Source organism: Salarias fasciatus, chromosome 5 (assembly GCF_902148845.1).
Source record: "Salarias fasciatus chromosome 5, fSalaFa1.1, whole genome shotgun sequence".
Classification (NCBI taxonomy): domain Eukaryota; kingdom Metazoa; phylum Chordata; class Actinopteri; order Blenniiformes; family Blenniidae; genus Salarias; species Salarias fasciatus.
The window spans coordinates 29,561,600-29,584,013 of NC_043749.1; the positions used below are offsets into that span (position 1 = coordinate 29,561,600).

General features: G+C 44.0%; 3 protein-coding genes across 7 annotated transcripts; 2 read left to right on the top strand and 1 right to left on the bottom strand.

The window, feature by feature from the left end:
* Window positions 1-1,366: 1,366 nt before the first annotated feature.
* Window positions 1,367-12,659, top strand: dnase1l4.1 (deoxyribonuclease 1 like 4, tandem duplicate 1). Of its 5 annotated transcripts, XM_030091542.1 has the most exons (12): window positions 1,367-1,506; window positions 1,728-1,811; window positions 5,328-5,403; window positions 6,257-6,342; window positions 8,347-8,435; window positions 8,518-8,604; window positions 8,681-8,793; window positions 8,938-9,050; window positions 9,634-9,791; window positions 9,871-9,967; window positions 10,332-10,407; window positions 11,168-12,659. In XM_030091542.1, exons 4-12 carry the CDS (start codon window positions 6,262-6,264, stop codon window positions 11,320-11,322), a joined length of 969 nt encoding a protein of 322 aa, XP_029947402.1. In that variant the 5' UTR covers window positions 1,367-1,506; window positions 1,728-1,811; window positions 5,328-5,403; window positions 6,257-6,261; the 3' UTR covers window positions 11,323-12,659. The 5 variants fall into 5 exon arrangements, with proteins under 5 accessions (XP_029947402.1, XP_029947400.1, XP_029947401.1 ...); XM_030091540.1 differs by lacking the exon at window positions 5,328-5,403; XM_030091543.1 differs by lacking the exons at window positions 1,367-1,506; window positions 1,728-1,811 and adding an exon at window positions 1,892-1,909.
* An 11-nt stretch (window positions 12,660-12,670) lies between these two features.
* On the bottom strand, window positions 12,671-16,279 carry tma7 (translation machinery associated 7 homolog). The gene is made up of 4 exons (XM_030091545.1): window positions 16,142-16,279; window positions 15,498-15,553; window positions 15,148-15,235; window positions 12,671-13,092 (listed from the first exon to the last, which is right to left on the bottom strand). Exons 1-4 carry the CDS (start codon window positions 16,155-16,157, stop codon window positions 13,058-13,060), a joined length of 195 nt encoding a protein of 64 aa, XP_029947405.1. The 5' UTR covers window positions 16,158-16,279; the 3' UTR covers window positions 12,671-13,057.
* Window positions 16,280-16,282: 3 nt separating this feature from the next.
* Window positions 16,283-21,695, top strand: ccdc51 (coiled-coil domain containing 51). Its single transcript, XM_030091539.1, has 7 exons — window positions 16,283-16,373; window positions 17,274-17,330; window positions 17,417-17,621; window positions 18,226-18,363; window positions 18,470-18,634; window positions 19,631-19,837; window positions 20,585-21,695. Exons 2-7 carry the CDS (start codon window positions 17,326-17,328, stop codon window positions 21,170-21,172), a joined length of 1,308 nt encoding a protein of 435 aa, XP_029947399.1. The 5' UTR covers window positions 16,283-16,373; window positions 17,274-17,325; the 3' UTR covers window positions 21,173-21,695.
* The last annotated feature ends 719 nt before the right edge of the window (window positions 21,696-22,414 follow it).

A 22,414-nucleotide genomic window follows, 5' to 3' on the forward strand; every position in this document is an offset into this window, starting at 1 on the left:
CCAGACCCCGTCCCTACTGTCTTTAAAGGTTGTGCTGCAGCCAACAAAGTGAAAATGACCAAATGTGTTATTTTTCTCATCAGTGATGAACAGAAAATGAGAGGACGTTTCACATTGTTCCCTCACTGAATCATGGTTTCTCAAACATTCTGTCTCCTCCCAGTGTGTGATCCCATAAGCCCTCCGCCTTGGCGTCAGCGCTCCTCCGACTAGTAAAGAAAACACGACGAGTTCTTTCTTGCAGGTTTTCCTTGTAAACGAAAAATAAAAATCCTGTTTGTTTACACAATCACTCCCTGCTCTGTCGTGGTTTCACAACCTGAATGACGGCCATGACAGTGAAGGCACCGGGCGCGTCTCTGGGACTGTTGGTCGACTTCAGGGAAAAAGCTCCGTGGAGACGCTGGAGACCATGAAGAAAAACTGAGGAAATTTTTGTTTGGTGGGTCGTTTCTTCGGTGCGATAAATGGAAAAAATGTTCTGTACTAATTGAATCGTGTGACGTCAGTCAGGAACCTGTGTTTGTGGGATGAGTAGCAGACTTTCATTTGTATGAGGAAACCGCTTCTGTCACCTCTTCCCTCCACCCTCTGCATTGCTCTTTAATGTTTACACAATGTTTTCAAGTGAAAAAAACAAAACTTTTGTTAAGTTTTGGGCGTCCGTCTTCGGTGGAAACCACTGAAAAGTCAATTTTTTTTTAAAGCTGCTCATGAGGTAAAGCTTTTTGACGACACTTTTGACTCTGCGGTTCTTGGAAACGGGGAAAACTAAACTATTTAAAAATGATCAGGCTCTGTCTCTGCGTATGATGCGGAGATGCTGACACGAATAAATCAACAATAACAATGTTTATCGTGTAAACACACACATCTTTTCTGAAACAAAATTGATTCATTTTCACTCCAAACGTCATGTGGACGAGGCCTGAGGCGGAGTAGGCCACATTTAGAGCAGGGGTGTTAATCGATGTTTACACACCTTTTTACAGATAAATCCTATTTAAGTGTCCAATTAACATTTCTTTTTGAGCTGGAAATTGTAAATGTTTTTGTGATTTTGATCAGTTTAGTGAGTATTAACATTTTATTTCATACATGTGGCAAATTAACAGTTAAAATAATTAAATCTAAAAAAAGTCTGTTAGAAATGATAAAATATACATTCTTTGAGTTTTGAAGTTCAAAGCCCGTCGACACACTCCGTGTGGATCTTTAAAAAGAGAAAGGAGTTTTCACTGAGTGTGAACAGATGTTACAGGTGCACCAGCCAGAGCGAACGGCTCAGATGCTGCGCAGCCTTCAGTCACGTGCACAGCGTCGCCAGCCTCAGGTCGTCTGGGAGGGAAACCACTTCCTCATCTGATTGTTGCTCGGCAGCAGACGCACTTCCTGTCTGTCTCACACGTAAACGCTGCTTTACCAGAATATTCTTTCACTCTCGGGACCTGAGGGACGGATGAAAGCAGCTTCAACTGACTCCTGGCTCCTGTTCCCAACAGAAAGGTGGGCCTACACACACACACACACACACACACACACACACACACGGGGCGGGACATTTGTGTCACTTTGTTTTCCCTCTCTCGGGCTTGATCCTGCCTTCTCTATTGGTTGGCTGTCGACCAATCGCGGTGCTGCTGGTGACCCTCTGCTGAATGTTGAGCCTCAGGCCTTGAAGGCAGAGTCAAGTGTGTGAGCCTTTCCCTCCGTCTGTTCTCTTAAAGGAATCCTGACTGTGAGGGAGCTCTTCTGGTCTGAGGTCGTCTCAGCAGCAGGTCCTCCTCCTCCTCCTCCTCCTCCTCCTGCAGGTGAGAAACAACTTTGTTTTTCTTGAGGGCTCTGAATACCTGGGAGGATTAACATGTCTGCTTGCAGCCCTGCTTTTCCTTTGTGTGCACACAGACAGGTGAGTTTGCTCAGTGGAGTCACTCAGGCCGTGTTTGGCGAGATGTTCGGTTTCTGCTTTGTTTTCCTCAAATGTTTGCCGGAGGAAGAAAATGTGTTTCATCATCACGATTTTCTAAACCATGTGTGCAGGACGGTTGTAACCCTGAGACAAACTGCCTTTGGTGCAGAGCGTTGGCAGCTCCCCCGTCCGTTTATGACAGCACACAGTCTTTCTCTTAGGCTTCATGGGATATTAATTGACTCATTGAAACCAAGTTCTTCTCTGAGGCGTCATTAAAAGATAGAAAATGATGTTAAAAGAACTTTTGAAGAGCTTGTATTACCATCCAGTCTTATTACTTAGAAAAGGAGGAACTGAGCGAAGTCACACATTTTATATGACTTTCTGTTTCTGTCTTCTAGTGACGTGTTGTCAGTGTTTTAAAAAATGTCCTAAACATGACCGAATGTGGACATACTGGCTGGATGACCATCCTGGTCCTTGAGTCCTTAAATCAGTGTCTCTGGAACACGAGGTTCTTGGTCTGGAGGTCCGTGTCATGAGGTCTTTCTTCTCCGGCTGGTCCGGATCGCCGTGTCTCTGGATTAAAAACATGGTCAAAGTGGTCCGAGAGTCGCCGGCCCTGCTAGCAGCTGGTCAAAGCCTTATTATGAATAAAACTATCTGACAAACATTTCTGGTACCAACTAGAAAGACATTTAAACGTTTATTGAAATCGTGACTTTTGCACTGACACCAGAGGAAATGTCAGCTTGTCACCTGAGCCTGAACCGAGAGCCTCCCTCAGGACGTGTCGGCCTGTGGATTCCAGGATTAGCTATAAATCTCAAGTGAAATATTTCCTGAAACCTTAAAGCTTGTATCTGCAGGCAGGTTCTCTATAATCACAACTAGATTAGAAGAAAGTAAGAAAGTCAACACCTCTCACAAGTACAGAACCACAAAGTGCTTCACAGTGGACACGATAAAACACTAAAACATTGTGAAATGTAACAAGTTAAAGGTTTAAAGGCCTTCCAGTACAAAAATGTCTTAACCTGGGTTTAACCTCCTTTATTCCAAGAGTCGCTGTGGACTTGGTTAGTTTTCTGGTGTCCTTCTTGACACAAACGGGGTTCAGCACCTTTACATGGGGAGAGGAGGAGGTGGGGGCGGATGGACGGGTCGTCATTCTGTCTTTTCCATTCCTCAGTCCGTCACATTCTCATGTCTGAACATCGGCGCCATGACAGGAAGTTTCAGCCCTGAGTCTTCATGTTTGCAGTGACACAGTTTGTTTTCTACAGACTGAAAGAATGCTGTTTACAAGCTGGTGCATGCAGCTCGACAGAAACCTGGAACTTGGAAACTAGTTTCTTATCAACTCAGGAAATGCCTGCGATCAAATATGATGGTGACTAGAGATAACTCAAACAAGCTCTTCCTAGCGTCGGGTTGGGTTGGTCATCAGTGAAAAGCACTCTGACTTTGTCAGATATACCAGCAGCACGTTAAGCACCGCCGGGGCATTTTTAAAAACTTCCGCCTCGGGAGCCGTTCTCAGAAAGTCGTGTTTTCAGATTCGCCGTTTCAGCACCGTTGTCATGTAAACGGCGCCCAAGTCCTTCATGTGAAAATGTTCATACCTTTTTAACTGTAATAAAGCCAATAAGGTATTTCAATGGCAACATTTTGCTGATGATTTTCTAAGTTATTGTATCGCTGGTTGGTGATTTCTGTGGAAATAAAAATACTTAGAATATAACCTGCAGTGAATAATGCACTAACGCATCAACAGACTGCATTTTGTTCAAAATATTATAAAGTTAAGTCTGTTATTGGTTAATCAGAAACTTCACATAGAATAAAAAGGAAGATTTTAAGTGTTCTGAACGGTGAAAACATCAGACTGAGTTCCACATCGTCTCCTGACCAGGCGTCAGTTGTCGGCCAAAGAAAGACTCATAGTGTTACACAAGAGGTGGAAACTCGTCAGATCAACAATACTGACATCTGATCTCATGCTTACACCACAATGACACACACAGTGTGTGAGTGTGTGTGTATCTTCAGATCCCCCGGTTAAACGTCAGACAGGAACTCGTCGGGCGACTTCCACAGAAATGGAAATAAAAACAAGTTAGACTGAGTCACTGTCAGGTGAATCCAGCCGCGCTGCGGCTGTTTTCATTCAAGATGTTTGATGTAAAGTCGGAGTTTCCAGCCCCCAATCCTGGATCCCCGGCCTTTCTGCATGTTTTAGGACTTTTTTTCACAATGTTTTTGTGTGAAAATGCCAATCTTGTGTCATGTTTTGCCTGTTTACATGAACAAATGAGGCTCGGAAACACTGAAAATGCTTCAACTCTGTCATCGTGCAAACCGTGGACAAAACACTTTTTTGGATTTTTTTCTGAAAGAAAACACAAAAAACAATGTGTCCTACATGTTGGTGTAAACAGCACGTTAGGCTCATTACTGGACTTTGTAAGATTGCGGTCTTTTGATATGGGTGTGTTGAAGAGCCGAAATACGCAATAAATAGAAGTATTAAAACAACATATTGGCGTGGAAGTGCTGCGTGTAGATTAAAGCATCTGAGTGGATCGTAAATACTCCAGACTGACTCAGTGATCGAAATAGTTGAAGCGTTATGGAAGCTGTTTGTCTTTAAAAGTGTGAGGTATGGAGCGAACATCGAGCTGGTTCAGAGGCTTCAAAGCTGAACGTTCGGGACGGTGAAACTGTAATGGGTCTTGTTGCAGCTTATATGAAGCAGATGGCTGAAGGAGGATGAAAGCTGGAATTTGGGGCCTCACAGCATTTTTAGCAGAAATCCCAAAACAGGCTTCCTGCTGTTTGTCTTCACAAAGTTCTGACGAGATTTGTCACAAAATTAAAACAGAATGCATTGATTTCTAAATCTCTTAAACACATGTATTAATTCCCAACAGAACATAAACAACATCTCAGATTTTGAAAGTGAAATAGTTTGGGTTTGGATGAAGTGGGGTTCAGATCCACTGCAGCGATGCAGGACAAGTTGGGACAGGGACGAAAACTCTGAGAGTAGCTTGAATCAGCACACAGTTCCACCAAAACCTTCCACGTGGGCTTCTCTCACATCTGGAACAGCTCCAGATGTGAGACCTGCTGGGTTTCAGTGTGCCCCCCCCCCCCCCCCCCCCCCCCCAACACGCCTGATCGAATGATTGATTGACTCCTCATCATCCATTCATTAAATTCAGGTGTGCTATCATCCATCTGCTGAGCACGTGCAGAAGAAATGTACCTGAGTGAAAGTTTTGTTTTCACCCCTTTACATGACGACAGAGTCAGAATGTTTCAGAAAGTGGTGTTTTCCGTGACTCTGAGCAGCGTTATCATTTCAACAGACATCCATAACGCAACGAACATTTCGTGTTTTCACTTTCAGCACTTTTACAGAAAGAATAAAGGAAGAGTTTCTGCACAGTGAAGAGAATTTCACTGATCGGCCCTCCAGCGTTCAGGTCAGAGGTCTGAGCTGCAGCTGCTCCAGTCGGACCGTTTCTGCTTTTCAGTCCACTTCAGAATAGGCCGAAATGTCAAAATGTCTCCTTTTCTTCATCTGATCTGTTGTTTTTGTTCTGCAGAGAATACAATGTGGATTCGAGAGACTTACTAAGCTTCGCATTTCGCTTTATTTATATCTAATAGTGTCCAAACTTTTTTTTAACTGGTTTTGTTGGAATTTCTATTGGTTTGAGCAGAATTTGTCATTCTGGCTCGTGTTTTTCAGGCCAGAGTTTAGTGCTTTAATACATTTCTGTTTTCAAATATTTCATCCCAACTGTTTTGGAGTTGTCACTTCACCAACCAATAATAATTATAGTTTATTAGACATTCTTGGATTTAAGTTGATTTGTTTCCTAAAAAAAACATGTTTCCTTTTCTATCATCCATTTAATTCTATTCTTTTTATTTTATTTTTCATAATCATGAGGTTTTCCACCTTCATCTCCACACAGGCTCTGTTAAAATTATTATAATTTAGTCCTTAAAACATGTTCAGACTGTATCAGAAAGGTAAATTCCCCTTTAAACACACGTCTGTCGTACGAACCGACGCGCGGGTTTCATCTTTATAGCGTGTTTTTAAACCACAACAAGGCCTTGAAGGTTTACGGCGTGTCGGCGACACACAATCATCTGAAACTCTGCCAGCGTTTACGAGGCCGTTCTGCTCTCAGCAGTTTCTGTCTTTTCTCTCAGAGCTGCTCTTGGTCTGTAAACGGAAACGCTGAACCTGCCTCTGCACGCTCCGCTGGCACAATGGAGTCATTAGAGCGCCAAAAATACCCGCTTTGTTGTGTTTGCGTGCAGGAATCATGAAGGTGGCGTCGTTCAACATCCAGAAGTTTGGAAGGAGCAAAGTGTCGGATCCAGAAGTCCTCAAGATCCTGATCAAGGTGAGAAAAAGCTCCACGCAGAATCTCAAACAGCCTTTACAGCTCTGGAACCTGCTGGGTTCACAGGAAGAGATGTCAGTCAAAATGGAAAATAAATGGAAATGAAGGATTTTCTTTTTCAATGAATGTAGAATCTATCGATGCTAGAAATGTCTTTCTTATGATTACAAATAATCCTCATTATGGCTTAAAACAAAACATCGACTAATTAAACCTGAAAATTCCGGGCCCTGTTTACACCACAACATTTCAATCTATCAATGAAACACGTCGGTTTGCGTTTTCATTTCAGAAAAGTTTCTTGTTTCTGTGATTCGAAATCATGAAACCGATGTTTGTTTTCACAGAAACAGACTGAAAACGAGATAAATTTAATGCATCATTATATTCTGGTTAGGGCTGTCAGAGTTAATCGCATTAGTCGTGATAGTAGGGGTGACTGTTAATTTTTTTAATCATGATTAATCGCATAATTAGGCTTAGGGCTTATTTCCCGTTTTAAAACTATTTTTAACAGAGACATTGCATTGAGTTGGTCTGCATGGCGCTTTATTTGAAAGAAAATCCAACAAGGTGAAAAGGGAAATTCTTTCTCTGATTCCTGATCAAGATGCTCTGGTCAGAATTCAGTGGCTGCAGGAAGTCTCCATGCTGAAGCTTCAACAATGACTTTAAATTCAACTTTAGACCTGATTGTTTGGACTGATGGTTGCTTTACAGTCTGGGCTGAAAACTCAATTCAATCAGTCAATCAATTTATTTTTGTATAGCTCAGTATCACAACAACAGTTGCCTCAGAGGGCTTCAAGATGTTACATTGGTCGGTAAAAGTAAAAGCAGTGAATAAGCATAATAGTAATATGTCAATATTTACAGTAACGAGACAGAACGAAGCAACCACCGCCTTCGACCCTCACATCCGGCAAGAAAAAACTCCAAAAACCCAGTGGGAAAAGAAGAAATCTTGGGGAGAACCACAGTATGGAGGGATCCCTCTCCCAGGGACGGACAGCTTTGGCAACAGTTAGCATGAGACAATAAGAAGTAAAGCCTAGGACAATGTTGAGGACAGTCCGTTGGACGGTCCAGCACAAGAACCACGGATCCCAGCAGTAGAACCGAAGCCAGTCCACGGGCAGGACTGACAGGAGTGTCCTCCCGGTCCGGACGGAGCTTGTTCGTAGGCCCTCGTGATAACGGAGTCAGCAACTGAAACTGGAGAAGACTCCCCCTCGAAGGGGGGGACAACAGGTGAAAAGCAATGAACGGACTAAAGGGAATAACATTCAGACATTAGAGGACAGGGCTCAGTGCACCGTACTTCCCACAGCATTCTAGCTCCTAGGGCAGCTTTGTGAATACTTAACTGTTTAAACTAGTATTTAGTTAGTATAGTTTAGTTTAGTTTAATTTAGTTTGGTTTAGTTTAATTTTGTTTAGTGTAATTTGGTTTGGTTTGGTTTAGTTTAGTTTAGTTTAGTTTAGTTTAGTTTAGTTTGGTTTGGTTTGCCTTCAAATGGAAAACAACACTATTCAAAAAATGCAATTCGAAGTGTGATTTAAACTACTTACTCGTGATTTAAAAAATGAACCTTTTGACAGCCCTAACTCCGGCATCAAATCATTTTTCCGTTGTTTAATGTTCCAGTTAATAGTGGAGAAACCATATCGAGCTGCTTTCAGCTGTAATTTGAAGGCCAAATGCAGCAAAGTTATTGATTCAAAGTGATCACAGGTTACCTGTAGATTTGCGGAGGTTGTGAAATAACATCTGAATTAAGAGGAGAGCTTAAATCTGTCATTTTAAAGTGTCACTTCAAAGAAACTAGAAAACTGAATCACAGTATTAAATGTGTAGAATCACAAATAAATAATAAACCATGCAGATGAAATGGGGTTGAACATTTAAAATCCTGACATGGAATCAGACCAATGTGAACCCCTGAACTCATTCCACCAGAGGAGGAGCTGTCTGAAAGTCCGTTTCCCCCCCGCGTCTCTCAGATCGTGTCTCGGTATGATATCATCGTGATCCTGGAGGTGGTGGACGCCAGCGGAGAGTCGGTCAAAACCTTCATGGAAGCTCTCAACCAGTGAGTCAAAGCGTCTGCTTCTGTGAGCGACGAGCACGGCGAAGAAACGAAACGCCTAATCGGTCAGTGTGTGTCCGTCCAGCGCCAACAGGAGGCATCACTACACCCTGAAGATCAGCACTCGGCTGGGACGCACGCGCTACAAGGAGCAGTTCATGTTCCTGTACAGGTGAGAGAGGAGAGCGGCTCACTGGGGGCGAGCGGCGACCGGATGTTTATAAGCATGTGTGTGTGTGTGTGTGTAGGGACGACCTGGTGGACTTGGTGGGCAGCTATCAGTTTGACGATGAGAAGACTGGAGAAGGAGACGTTTTTGCCAGAGACCCCTACATCCTGAGGTTCCGGTGCCTCAACACAGGTGGGCGGGAAACCAGGCTCTCCTCCGTCAGTGTACAGAACAGAGCATCTTCATTTAAAGTGAAGGAAAAGCAGAAGTGATCGTTTTGATTTAAGCTGTTTTGTTTGAGTGTGAGCAGAACCGTGACGTTTTGTGTCCCCGCAGTGCTGAAAGACCTGGTCCTGATCCCGGTTCACACCAAGCCGGAGGACTCAGACAAGGAGCTGGACGAGCTCTACGACCTCTTCCAGCACGTGAAGAGGAAGTGGAGGACTGACGTAAGGCCGCCGCGGCCACACACTCCCGGCGCGACCCCAACGCGTGGCGCTCACACACCAGTGATGGGCAAATGAGGAGTGTGTGTGAAAACAGCTTCAATCGGGTGTGAGATGTTAACAGTGAGGGCTGAAGCTGATCAGAACCAGAACTGTCAACAAAAAGACACGAAGGAACAACATCCTGCTGTTTCTGCAGGAGTGAAGCGGTAACAAATCAGGAAGTGTTGTTACTGGAAGTGTTTCAGGCCCCATTTACAACATTTCAGGAAAGTTTCATGTTTACATGATGTTTCAGAAAAGTTTCACATTCTTGGATAAATGGACTCCCAGAACCCTACAAAAGTTTATTTTTCACTAGAAAACGTTAAACAAAATGTCCTCAGTCAGCTGCATCATGCATCTGCATCTAATCCATTAGTTTATCTCTCGTTGTGTTAAATTTAAAGGAACCGGCAGGTTTCTTAAACCTGTGGAAGGCTGAAATCCCAGGATGCAGTGAGGAGCAGCTTGTTTACATCCCTCCTCCTGAGCGAGCTCGGTTCTCCTGAGTGTTAAAGCGCCGTCGATGGCCTCTGTGCTGCAGAACATCATGATCCTGGGCGACTTCAACGCCGACGGCTCCTACGTGTCCAAGAAAGACATGAAGACCATCCGGATCCGCAGCGACCACAACTTCCACTGGCTGATCGGGGACGACGTGGACACGACGGCGAGCACCGGGAACAACCACTCCTACGACAGGTACAGTCACACAGCTCGTCCATACGGCGTTTCTCAGACAGGACTGTAAAGAGCAGGGCGGGTGTCGGTGTGTGTGCAGGATCGTGATCTACGGAGACGACATGCTCCAGGCGGTGGTGCCTCAGTCCGCCAAACCCTTCAACTTCCAGACGGCGTACAGGCTGAGTGAAGAGCAGGTCGGCGGCGGCGTTTTGCCTCCTTCCTTCTCCGCTCCCTTCCTTTTAAAACATCAGGCCAATAAAACAGGATTCAGAGAGGAAAATTCAGTCTGAGGGTGTAAATTAAAGCTCAAGCTGTGGTGAGATGTTTCTCATTAAAATTCTTCTGGAAACCATCATCGATACATAGAAGAAATGCTGCTTCAGGACGAGCTTTAAATATGATGTAGTGAAGGACACAGGAAGTTGTTCAAATCCAAACCAACATGAACCAGTAATCCAGTCCAGTTTAGATTAAATCTGATCCGGTTTGGACCGTTTTACCAGCCGCCCCTCCGGTGTGACTCTCGCAGTGAATTCCAACCCGCCTGCTGTGTTTCAGGCTCTCAGAGTGAGCGACCACTATCCCGTGGAGGTGGAGCTGAAGTCCCTGACGGAGGCCCCGGACGATGGAGACGGTAGCGCAGTCACACGTTTCAGACTCTGTGGACAGTACTGTGTGCTGCTGTAGCGTCCGGCTGACGGAGGAGCCGCCGGTTGGAGAACTTCTCTCTTCTGTTACTGCGCTCAGACACTTCTGTTAACGCACTGCTGAAGCTTCTGTCGCCCCACTAGTAATGTTTTTATGCTGGAGGTGTGATGCTCTTTGCAGATGATGGGATTTTTTTATTTCTGAATGTATGCAGGTGTAAACATGAGTGAAATCAGAAGGAACTGATTTGCTGCATTGGTCAGAATATAAGACGGGATTCTGAAGACGTGGCGTGAGGTTTTATTCAGGGTGTGATGATGGACTGAGGACAGTGGAGACTGTAAATAAAGACCAAAGGCCTAAGAATGTACAGTACATATAGGAAGTCCAGTAAAGCTGCACTGTTAAACGTTTGTGTGTGTTTCGTGTGTTTTTATTTACTCAATTCCAGAAAATAAAATCTTTATCATCACATAATCGAGACTTGGCCTGTTAAACCTCTTTTCCTCATTTTCAGGGTCGTCCTGTATTCAGACCAATACGGAGATTCTAGAAGGTTGGCAGTTTGGATGCAGAGTGAAAGAAATCCGGCTTTCAGTTTACTGTCGGTGGATGTTTCTGTCTGGATCTTATTTAAAGCAGCACTCGGTCTGAAAATGGCGGCACCCCTGCTTCACACCCATTTCCCTTCAGGCCGCTGTGGCTGCTGAGCTGAGCGGGTCTGGTTTCTGGTTTTTCCCCTGCAGGACCTGCAGACTGGGAGCCGCCGCGGTCCCAGAGGCTGGTGGTCGTCGGCGAGGATCTGCTGGAGATGAAGAAGGAGAACCTGCTCCTGGAGAGGGAGAAGCTCAGCCTGGAGATCCAGATCCTGCGCCTCAAGATGGCGAAGATGAAGCCCTGAGACGAGGTTTCATGAAACCTCTGGCAGGACACTGAGCTCCGTTTACACCCAGAACCTCCCTGACCCGACCCAACCGGAGCAGTTCTGGTTCTGGTTCGATTATACCTCATCCTGAAACCCTCAACCCCGTTTACACCATGACTTCTTCACGTGGAAACGCAAAAATTCCGTTGCATTTTGGATTGTTTTTATACGACGATGGTGCTAGGAGCCACTGGAGACACAACTTTTTGAAAAATGGCCCCCGAGGTGTAACCAAGGGGGAAAAAGGCAGCAGTTGAGCACATGCTCAGTAGACGGACAAGAAGTATATTTTCCTACAGAATGTCATAACTCCCAGTCCAGGTCCTCCTGATCCTGGTTCCAGTCCAGGTGCTCCTGATCCTGGTTCCAGTCCAGGTCCTCCTGATCCTGGTTCCAGTCCAGGTTCTCCTGGTAGTTTCAGAGTTGACCGTCACCTTAACAACAATCTAACTTGGTGTTCTGTTCTTGAGAAAATCCTCTTACTCCTGAATGTTTCTCGCTGTTCCTCTCTGCTTGCATGAGTTTGGCTTTATTGCAAATCCAACCAGCAGCACCCACTAGTGGCCCAACATGCTAACTACACATGGTTCATTCTTTCCACTTGAAAAGTTGTCTTGTTCATGAGGTCTTAAACTGCTGCTTATATGTTCAGATATTCAAAAAGACTGTTCACTGAATGACTGCATAGTGACTGCTCTAGTTTTCACATTCTGAAATAAGTTATCACAAATGGTTCATTTTTCAAAGTTTTGGTCTTTAAAGTTCAATCTGAGTAACCACCAGCCTTCACGCTGGACCTGTTTTTTACAGACGGACACACTTGACAGATGTTTGTAAATTCAGCCAACCGGCAGATTAACACTCTTGCAATAAAGGTGGAAGTTACACAACCGATGGTTTTGTTGAGCAGGATTATATTCAACACATTTGAACCACTTAATCTCAAGTGATTTTCAAAACATAATCTAGATTACCTTGTAAAAACTGTGTTCCCATGTTAAACTAACCACACTTCTTGTCGTTTCTCTTGACATTGTGAAACCTAAACTAAGAGTTCGTGAAATTTAAAATGAGGACTGAAAAAGAAACTCAAATTTGTTTCAGATTTTTAAAAAAAAAATTGAGATGACTTTGTTCAGCTTCACATGCTCTGGCAGTTTCCATTGTATTTAAAAAGCTTATTCTGATTATAAATATTCAAAAATAGACAAAGCAAAAAGTAACCGAGTTCTAAGATATCCCTCCGCTGGAGGTGAAGACCGAACCCAAAGTGCCACCTGGGGGAAACATTAAAAAAAAAAAAAAAAAAAAAACCACAACAAGCAGTAATTGCAAAAGAAACTTTATTGATATCTCCCTCTTTACAATACAACAGAAGTGAGGAAAGAAGAACAGAGGCCTGGGGGTGATTTGTGTGTTTGATATAGTGGCTTCATGCCTGTCAATACTGGCTTTGGTCAATGTTTAGGACTAAAAGTGATCTCAGTATCAAGCACAGCAGTGTAAATCCTCCAATTAAAAGCTGTCAGGGGTCTGTGTGTCCTCTTGAAAATGTTTAAATTCATTTAAAGTGTAGCGGCGGAGCCGAACAGCCAAGCAGCACATGTAGGTTTGGACTTCGGCAGGTTCGTGTTAAACAGAGCAAAACTTAATTTTTCACTAGGTAGACGCAGGGAAATGAGTTCGGGGAGCAGACAGACCCCGTCTGGATTCACTTCTTTCCAGATTTCTTGATGCCATTGCAAGCTGAAAGAAACACAGGCAGGAGAAGAATTAAAGTTTAGAAAACAGAGGCTCACATTTAAACACAAACCTGTGGTGTGTCATCTGAACACTGACGGTAAAAACAGGATGACCGGTAAATCTGGGTTAATGGCCTCCAGAAACAGTAGAGATGTTCCGATACCATTTTTTTGCCTCCCGATACCGATTACGATACTTTTACTGTTGGTATCAGCTGATACAAAGCACCGATCTGATACCAGCATATTATAAAAGAATCCCATGCCTCGCCTGCATGACTGTCACATGATTATCGCTGTGGTGAGGCCTGGCTCAGCTTAAACACTCTAAAACATGAATCAATACAGCAAATTCAAGCCATTTATTTTTAAATAGAACAGTATAAAAACAGCAGTGCAAATGCACTTGAGCTAAATCAATCTAGGAATAATTATTTTCAATAAAGTGCAGCCACAATATTTTTATATTAAAAGGGAATTTAAATAGAACAATATTAAACAGCAGTGCAACGACAACTTAAATCTAGGAATATATGTTGTTGCATTTTTAAATAAAGTGAAGACAATATTGTAAAATGAAGTCATTTAGATAAAACAGCATAAATAACAGCAGTGCAACAGTAACTTAATAAACAAATCTAGAATTTTTTTTTTTAATTAGGGTGCAAACATAACAGTAAAATGAACAGGGAGTTTAAATAGAACAGTAACAAAAAGTAGTTCAACAGCAACTTAAAAGATTACTTTCCAAAATGTTACAGTCCAAAACCAACCTATGAAGTTACATTCAAAAAATAAAAATCCAAAGAGCAGAAGCTGCAGTCTAAACAAAAATATAGGCTCCTTTAACGGGCGCTGTACGCCAGTCACGTGATCCACTCTTCTTCTCAAAAACGGCAAGATGCAGCACAGCGGCAAAGAACCGAGTCAGAGCTACCGACCAGCAGATGGCGGTAATGGAACCAACGGGATGCAGGCTGCCGTAAAACATTACAGAAGAAGTCGTGTCGGAGCTAAAGGAGCTGACCAGTAAATAGATTACTAATTTAATTAATGACGTGGTATCGGGTCGGTGCCTGGACTCCAGTACTCGCCGATACTGATGCCAGTATTTTCGGCAGTATCGGCGCAATTCCCGATACTGGTATTGGAATCGGAACAACTCCAAGAAACAGTCTAGTATTGTAGTCAGGCTTTCGAAACCCAACATCAAATATCATTTGAACTACGAAATAATTTATATTTTAGAAATAGGACAAATTAAAATGAATATCAAAAAGCAGCTAAAGTGAAAACAAACATGAAATATCCAATAAATAGCCACAAACTGTTAATTGCTGATCAGAAAAAACTGACAGGAGAGGCTAAAGAGACTCCATACTGCCCCCTAATGTACAACAGAAGCATGACTGTAATTTAACAGTGTTGGAAAAGAAACTGCAGCTCAGGTTGTTGGATTTCAAAATGTAGAGCTCAGATTTTTCAGGGGTTTGTGAAAACCAGCAGGCCTGCTAATATGTAATATTTTGACTTCAACATGAGACACTGTTCTAACAAATTAATTAACTGAGTTTGGAGCCATATTGATTCAGACCTGTTAACATTCACAGCTGATTTAAGTTACTGTGTTTCGAACTTTGGCCAGACGGGACAGAGAATCTGCTCTATCAGCAGCCTCTGGCTCCACCTCCATCAATGCCAACAGAAACCCTGGCGGTTTACACAACAACTGTGCTCGGAGCCACTGAAAGCACAACTTTTTGAAAACACTCAGGGTCTGTAAACAGCAGGGATGCTGTTACTGTGCATGTGCATTACAGTCGTACTAAATACATCAACAATGTTTTCCTTCAGTATTATGTCTCCCAGTCCAGATTCTTCTGGAACTGGTAGTTTTATAGTTGACAGTTACTGTAACAGCAATCCAACTCTGTTGTCGATCCATACAAATGTCCATGTTCTCCTATTGTTCATGTCAACAGTGTATTGATCTCTGCGCACATCATTACATGAACAACCACACCCACTAGTGGCCCAACATGTTCTGCACATCCTTTACCTAGAGGTCCTTTTCCTGAAGCTCTGGCCTTCATCGCATCCAAGGCCTTCTGTTCCTCCTTCTGCTTCTGCTTGAAGGCCACTTCATCCTGCGCGCACACACGGACACACACATACACACACACACATACACACAGTTAACATTTAACTAACTAAACTATTGGTTCATTTAAAAATACTTATTGTTTTGAATCAAGGCTGCAAATAACTTAATATTAAAACTCCTTTACCACGAAAAGGATTATGTCTCTTCAAAAACAAACTTTGATCATCTGAATTGATTTTACATCAATCCTGAAGGTTACATCACTTAAAGATCATGAATACAGTTTCAGAGGACGACACACTCACGTCGTCCAAATCCTTGTTCTGTTTCTTGGGCGCCTTCAGTGGCTTCTTTTTACCTCCTGAGAAAAAAAAAAGCAAAAGACAACATTTTTGCAATATTTCTTTTAATTCTCTGATGTAATCTAACTCAGTGTCATAGGGAAACTGTCCAATTGTGTGTAACACCACACACACTCACACATTACAACTAGCCTGTGGGAGAAAAGTGACACGATACTCAAACAATTATCTAAATATATCTGCGCACGTCAGCAACCTGCTCTCAGCACGCCTTTAAAGCACCGGAAGCCTTTTGTTACCTTTGACGAAGACAGAAACCCGAACAGGCAGTTTTAGGTTATAATCAATGTACTGCATGTCACCAGAAAACAATCACCTACTCTATTCTAACTCTGGTTTAGAATATATTGTAAGTAGATAGGTCTAATTGATCTAATACTTCAATCTGGACCAAATATTGCTTATTTCGCGAATATATCACTGAATATCATAGACAGATTTTAGATGTCGTTTGGTGGCTCGCGCTCTCACTGCCCTGTTAGCAGCTGTGGTTAGCCGATGGCTAATATACAAGATTATTTTTGTTCCTACAGTAACACGCTCATCTATACTCACAACCGGATTTTCCACACTAAATGAGACCTTACCTTCCCGGCCAGACATGCTGAAGACTATGTTTTTGTGACAACAAACGAAGAAAAACACGTTTTGTATTTTCCGTGTGCACAGCCTCTGTAATCCGCGCTACAAGGACCCCAGTGAACCGGAAACGGAATGACCGTCATATATGCCTGAACGAAAACCCCCACACATGAAGATGATAATAAGATAGTTCAAATAAACTCATTCTGCGAGCACTGGCAGCACTACAGAAAGCAGGTATGTTTAATTTGCTACTTCCTCATTTTTTTTGACTTGTTACACAATTCCTCACAAAGTTAGACACAAAAGAAAAGCTGGTCAGCCGGTCGGCAGACGTTAGCAACGCGGAGCTAAATGCTAACCAGGTGGGAAAGAAATGACTCACCTTGGAGGATAAAACCCGAGATAATTCATATTTAGGAATACGGTCAAAATGGGTCTTTCTGGGGTGACTCTGGCTTCTTGTTTGTTCGGTCAGTCATAATTAGAAGTGTACAGGACTTAGTTTTTTGTGTGTTTAGCACAGTAATAAGGGCTTCATAGTTTAGATTCAGTTATGTTTTATTTTTGACCGCAGTTTTTATTTGTATCGCGCCAATGCAAAACAGTCGTTTTAAGAGACTTAAACAGAGAAAACCCAACAATTCCACATGGGGAAACATGAACCATGAACAACGGTGGAAAGAAAAAAAAACCCTTTACACAGGAAGAAACTTGCAGAATCAGACTCGGGAGGAGTTTTTCTGCTGTTCCAGTTGGAGTTTGGGGATAGAAAGAGAGAAAACGATAAGACAGACAGATTGTGGTTCAGGTAGAAAGTTGGATTGCTTATTCATTTTATCAAAATTTACTGTGATGTGAGATATAAGAGTTTTTTAACACTGTTCAGCATTTTGGGTTTTTAAAATGAAAAAGTGTTCTATAAATTGTTTGATATTTTGATGTGATTTGATGACCTTGTTCAGTTAATTATACTGTACTCCACTTGTAATGTCACAAAGCAAAAAATACAGTCTGTGTGGGCTTTTCCTTCACTAGTCTTTTTTTCACTGTCTTTAACTATTTTTCTAAATCAAATGTATGTCTTTGACTCTCAATGCTTCATCCAATGAAATATCTTCTCCATTGTTGCCACAGTGGCTGTTTCCGGTTTTGGCTTCATATCAGAACAGACACTGGAGCCTGTTCAATGAGGTACCTCTCAAAAAAACAGTCCCATTTGTAGAAGTGATGTTGTAGTGATATCTCCAGCTGATTCATGCCTCTTTTTCTTTTCTCAGGTACAGAGGAGCTCAGATCTGTCTCTGGGCTCATGGCTCTGGCTGTCTGTCCCGCCTCTCGCTGCCTGGCAGGGCCACTTGGGTTCGAACCTACAGCGCCCACCCTCAGCCGGGCCCGCCGCCACCCACCACCACCCCCCCACCTCCTCCAGCTGGGAAGGGAGGAGCTGAGCTGGTGAAGGAGCGTGCTGTGGTTGCCTTACAGGTACAGAGAGGGGCGGCGCACCGCGCACACAAACCACCGGGGTTGTCACAGTGCATCATGAGACGATTAAAAATCGACAGATGAGATGAATTAAAAAAAAAAAAAGGCACTGCGATCGGAGCAGACAGCGGCCTCAGGCGATTTCAAATGTGAGGTGTGGCAGAAGTTTGGCTTCCTGAAGTCGTAAAATGAAAATGGTGGAAACACAAAGAACAAAACCAAAACAATCTGCAAATATTTCAATTAACCTTGGATATTTCATTGAAGAGATTTTCTTCATTTTATGTGACACTTGCTTTAAAATTCAGCAAAGAAATTGTATTTTTGTTTAGACAGGATGTTTTAAGTTTTTTTATTTACCTTTCTAAAAGAATTACCTTAGTCTGGGCCTTACGGTCAGTTATCGTACCTGAAAAAGAAGTTTAATTTGATGCAGTGTTGAAAAGAAGATGCATTGTTTGATTTAACAAAAATAATGAAAACGATTTTGTCACAATTTGGAAAAACAAAATCATTTGCAGTATCATGAATTGCATTAAAATCTTGAATTCAGTGAATCGTCGCCTGTCTAAATGAACTAACTGCTGCTCTCTCCTCTTTTCAGCATGCGGGTGAGTTAGGTCGCCAGTGGGGTCAAAGGTCGGCTGAGACAGCCACTGCCACAGTCAACTACTGGTGGGGGAGGTACGAGGAATTTGTGGGACTGATCGAGGTCCGCAATGCTCAGGCAAAGGTCACTGAGGTCAGCAGGCAGTAAGACGACTCCCAGCCTCAGACATGTGTCGACTGGTGTCCTGACGGTGAAGCTGAATCCTTCGTCTTCTGAAAGAGTCGTGTGTCATTTCCAGGCCGAGTCGGCGTTCATGGTGTCCAGGGGGATGGTGCGCGAGGCGCATGGCAGCCTGGAGGCGCTGCAGGTCAGGCTGAAGGAGGTCAGAGACCGGCTGGACAGAGTCTCCAGGGAGGAGGCGCACTACCTGGAGCTGGCAACGCTGGAGCACAAACTGCTGCAGGTCCGAGACACACACCCTGAGATCCCTCCATCCATCCATCCATCCATCCATACATCTATAAGTCCATTCATCATCCATCAGTCATCCATCCATCCATCCATCAGTCATCCACCATCCATCCATCCATCCATCCATCCATCTGCCGTCCATCAGTCATCCGTCCGTCCATCAGTCATCTGTGCATTCATCCATCTATCCATCCATGCATCCATTCATTCATCCACCCATCCATCCTTGTAGAGGTCCATTCATCCATCCACCCACCCATCAGTAATCCATTCATCCATCCGTCCATCCATCCATCCATCAGTCATCCATCCATCCATCCATCCCTCTGTCTATAAGTCCATCCACCATGCATCCATCCACCAATCCTTCCTTGTAGAGGTTCACCCATTCATCTGTCCATCCATTCTTCCATCCATCCACCCATCCATCCGTCCATCCATCCATTCATCCGTCAGTCCATCCATCCATCCACCCACCCATCAGTCATCCATCCATCCATCCATCCTTCCATCCTTCCATCCATCCATCCATCAATACACCCATCCATCCTTCCATCCATCCTTCCTTCCATCCATCCATCCATCCATCAATACACCCATCCATCCTTCCATCCATCCATCCATTCTCACCTGCATTAACGTGTTTGGGGTGACCAGATGTGTTGAGCTGACAGACTGTTTATCAAGCGTTTCAGGTGAACCTCTCCTGATAGATTGTGTTACTTCTTCTACGTTGCTTCTGCTAAACGGTCCGGCGTGCAGTTATGAGTCCTACAGTGTCGTCTGCCCAGACGGCTCCGAGTCTCTGCAGACCTCATGTTCTTTTCCATCGTGTTTCTGGAAAGTTGGACAAACTGTCATTTTTCTTCAGTCCCCGACACTCGGTTGGGTGGGAAAATGCTGCATTCTAAGCCACGTGAGGATGTTGAGTTTGATCTGCACATGTTGAAGCGCTGTAGAAACCATCGGCCCCCCCCCCCCCCCTCAGGAGGAGCGTCGCCTCCGGACAGCTTACGAGAGCGCGGAGGGCTCGGAGCGGGAGAAGTTCGCCCTGTTCTCCGCCGCCGTACGGGAGAGCCACGAGAAGGAGCGCACGAGAGCGGAGCGCACCAAGAACTGGTCCATCATCGGCTCGGTGCTGGGAGCCCTGATCGGGGTCATGGGGTCGACGTACATCAACCGCGTCCGCCTGCAGGTGAGCAAAAAAGCTCAAGGTAAAATAGAGTTTCAGTACATAAGAAATAGTCTATAAATTGTGACGTTAACACACATTAACTTCCTTTCTATTCCAAACTAATTACAATGAATATTTTCACTCACAGAAGACATAAATAGCAGCATCGTGCATTAAAATCAGAACCGATTGTTTGAATTCCTGTGAATGTTATTAAAGCAGAACAGTTCTGTGTTCAACGTCTTCGCCTCAGAAAGTCACATGATCGATGATTTTATTGGTCAGTCTGACTGAGTGATTAAAACTGTGACCATATTTAGTCTGAGTGGCCATAAAACATGTCGCAAGAAGGTTTCAAAACCTCTTATATAAATCCAGTGAAGAGTTCACACTCTGATCATTTTGTATTATTTAAATACCAAACATATATATTTTTAATTTGAGTCTTTTCAGCTGTCATTATGCTCCCTCACTTTGTAGCTTTAACACGTGAATGTTCTTAACTGAGCATTTATGTATCGAACATTTCAGTTTTTTAAGTTGTGTTTTGGAGCCTGCTGCAGTGTTTTTCTTGCTTTTGTTCTCTATTTTGGGCAAAATATTTTGTCGACAGTCTCAGTGATAGATATCGACCCTTCAGGAGGTCAAGCGGGATGAAATGTGGATTCCGCTGTGTGTGTCGTGTGAGCGGCAGAGCGCCCTTTGACGTTGACCGGGGCGATCAGTGGGTGACTCGGCGCTGCGTCTGGTTTCCCGTCTGTCCCGCAGGAGCTGCGCTCGCTGCTGCTGGAGGCTCAGAAGGGTCCGGAGAGTCTGCAGGAGGCCCTCAGGGTCCAGGCGGGGAACCACCGCACCCAGCAGGCCGAGCTGCAGGCGCTCATCGACGGCCTGAGGCTGGCCCTGAGCGAGGCCTTCCTCCAGAAGAGCGCCGCCCCGCAGGACCAGGACGGCGGCGCCGCGGCCGAGCCGCCCGCCGTGCCGCTCTCCGCCTTAAACGACCTCCGCAGGACGGAGTCGCTGCTGGAGGCCCTGCCCCCACAGCTGGGGCATCTGGAGCAGGGCATCGGCCGAGTGGAGGGGGAGCTGTCCGCAGTGAGGAAGCTGCTGGAGAGCCGGCCGCCGGAGGCCGCTGCCGCCACCGCCTCGGACGCCACCGCCGCCCTGCTGCCGTCAGAACCGGCAGAGCGAGCGGATCGCTGGGATTCGGAGGGGCTGCTGAGACGCCTGGAGGACACCCAGAGGACTCTGGGAGAGCGGATCAGGACAAACACGCTTTACAACGCCGCGTTCGCCTACAGCGCCACCGCCGTCACCGTCGGCGCCGTGTACCTGCTGCTGAGAGGCGCCGCCGGGTAGAGGAGTCTGCTGCACTGGGAACAACAGGGATCAATAGTCTTATCTAATAATCGCCTAAATGATTTAGTGTTTTTCTAATTAAGCGGCTGCAGGCGTCGATTTGCTGCTCCGCCACTGAACCTCACATCCTCCGGTCACCGAGTCTGAATCCTGTAAATCCTCTGATCTCTCCATGGATGTCTGAGTTCACTGATGGAGGAAAAACAAACAGCAAACAAAAAAAACTGAAGTTTTTCCTCCTAAAGATGAACTGATGTGTTTTAAAGAGGTTTTTTTGACATCTTTTAAGATCAACGAACCCTTTGATGATTGAGTTTATTAATTAGAAGTAATAAAATGCAGCTGCTGATACAGCTTTGATGAAAAACCTCTTACAATAGTCATGTGAATATTGTTAACAATGTGAATGCGTTATGAGAACTGACATCAGAGCAAACCTGATTCCACAAATATCAATATTCTGGTATTGATCTGCACTGTTGGGGTAATAAGGAAGTAAACAACCACTGATTAAAAAAACAACTTGAACTTTTATGAAGTCTGTTTTTAATCCTCTTTGTAATTCCACTTTCTGCCAGTAGGGGGCGACGTGTGAGCACGTTTTACTCACTTTTCTTTCTCCCTGTGTCGATCAGCTGTTTTCATCTTCTCTCAAACTGCTTTATGTTTTCAGAAATACAAAATGTAAGAGATCTTTTTAAAGAAAGGAGCTCTTGGACTCTGATTGAGACACACCAACAGTGGAAAAGTTTCACATTTAGAGTTTTCCCCAATTCTTGTTAAAGCCATAAAAGTAATAATAATAAAACAAATCTGCCGGGAAAAATGTAAATCTGACCCATGATTGCAGATATTTAATGCTTTACATTTTATAAACTCCTCAGTGGATTTATATAAGAGGTTTTGAAATCTTCTCCCGGCATGTTTTATGGCCACTCAGACTAAAGACGTCACAGTTTTAATCAGTCTGTCAGACTGACCAATAAAGTCATCCATCGTGTGACTTCCTGAGGTGAAGAGGTTAAACACATCTGGAGGTTAAAGCAGAATCGTCCTGCTGTAACATTCACACAGATCAACAATCTGCTCTGATTTTAATGCATGCTGCTGCTATTTCACTGTCTTTTCATGTCTTCTGTGTTTGAAATGAATTGTTAGTATGGATTTTTAAGGAAGTTATTGTGGGTTAATTTGACAATTTATTCACTTTTCATATTCCACTACTCGCTATGGGTCCACTTT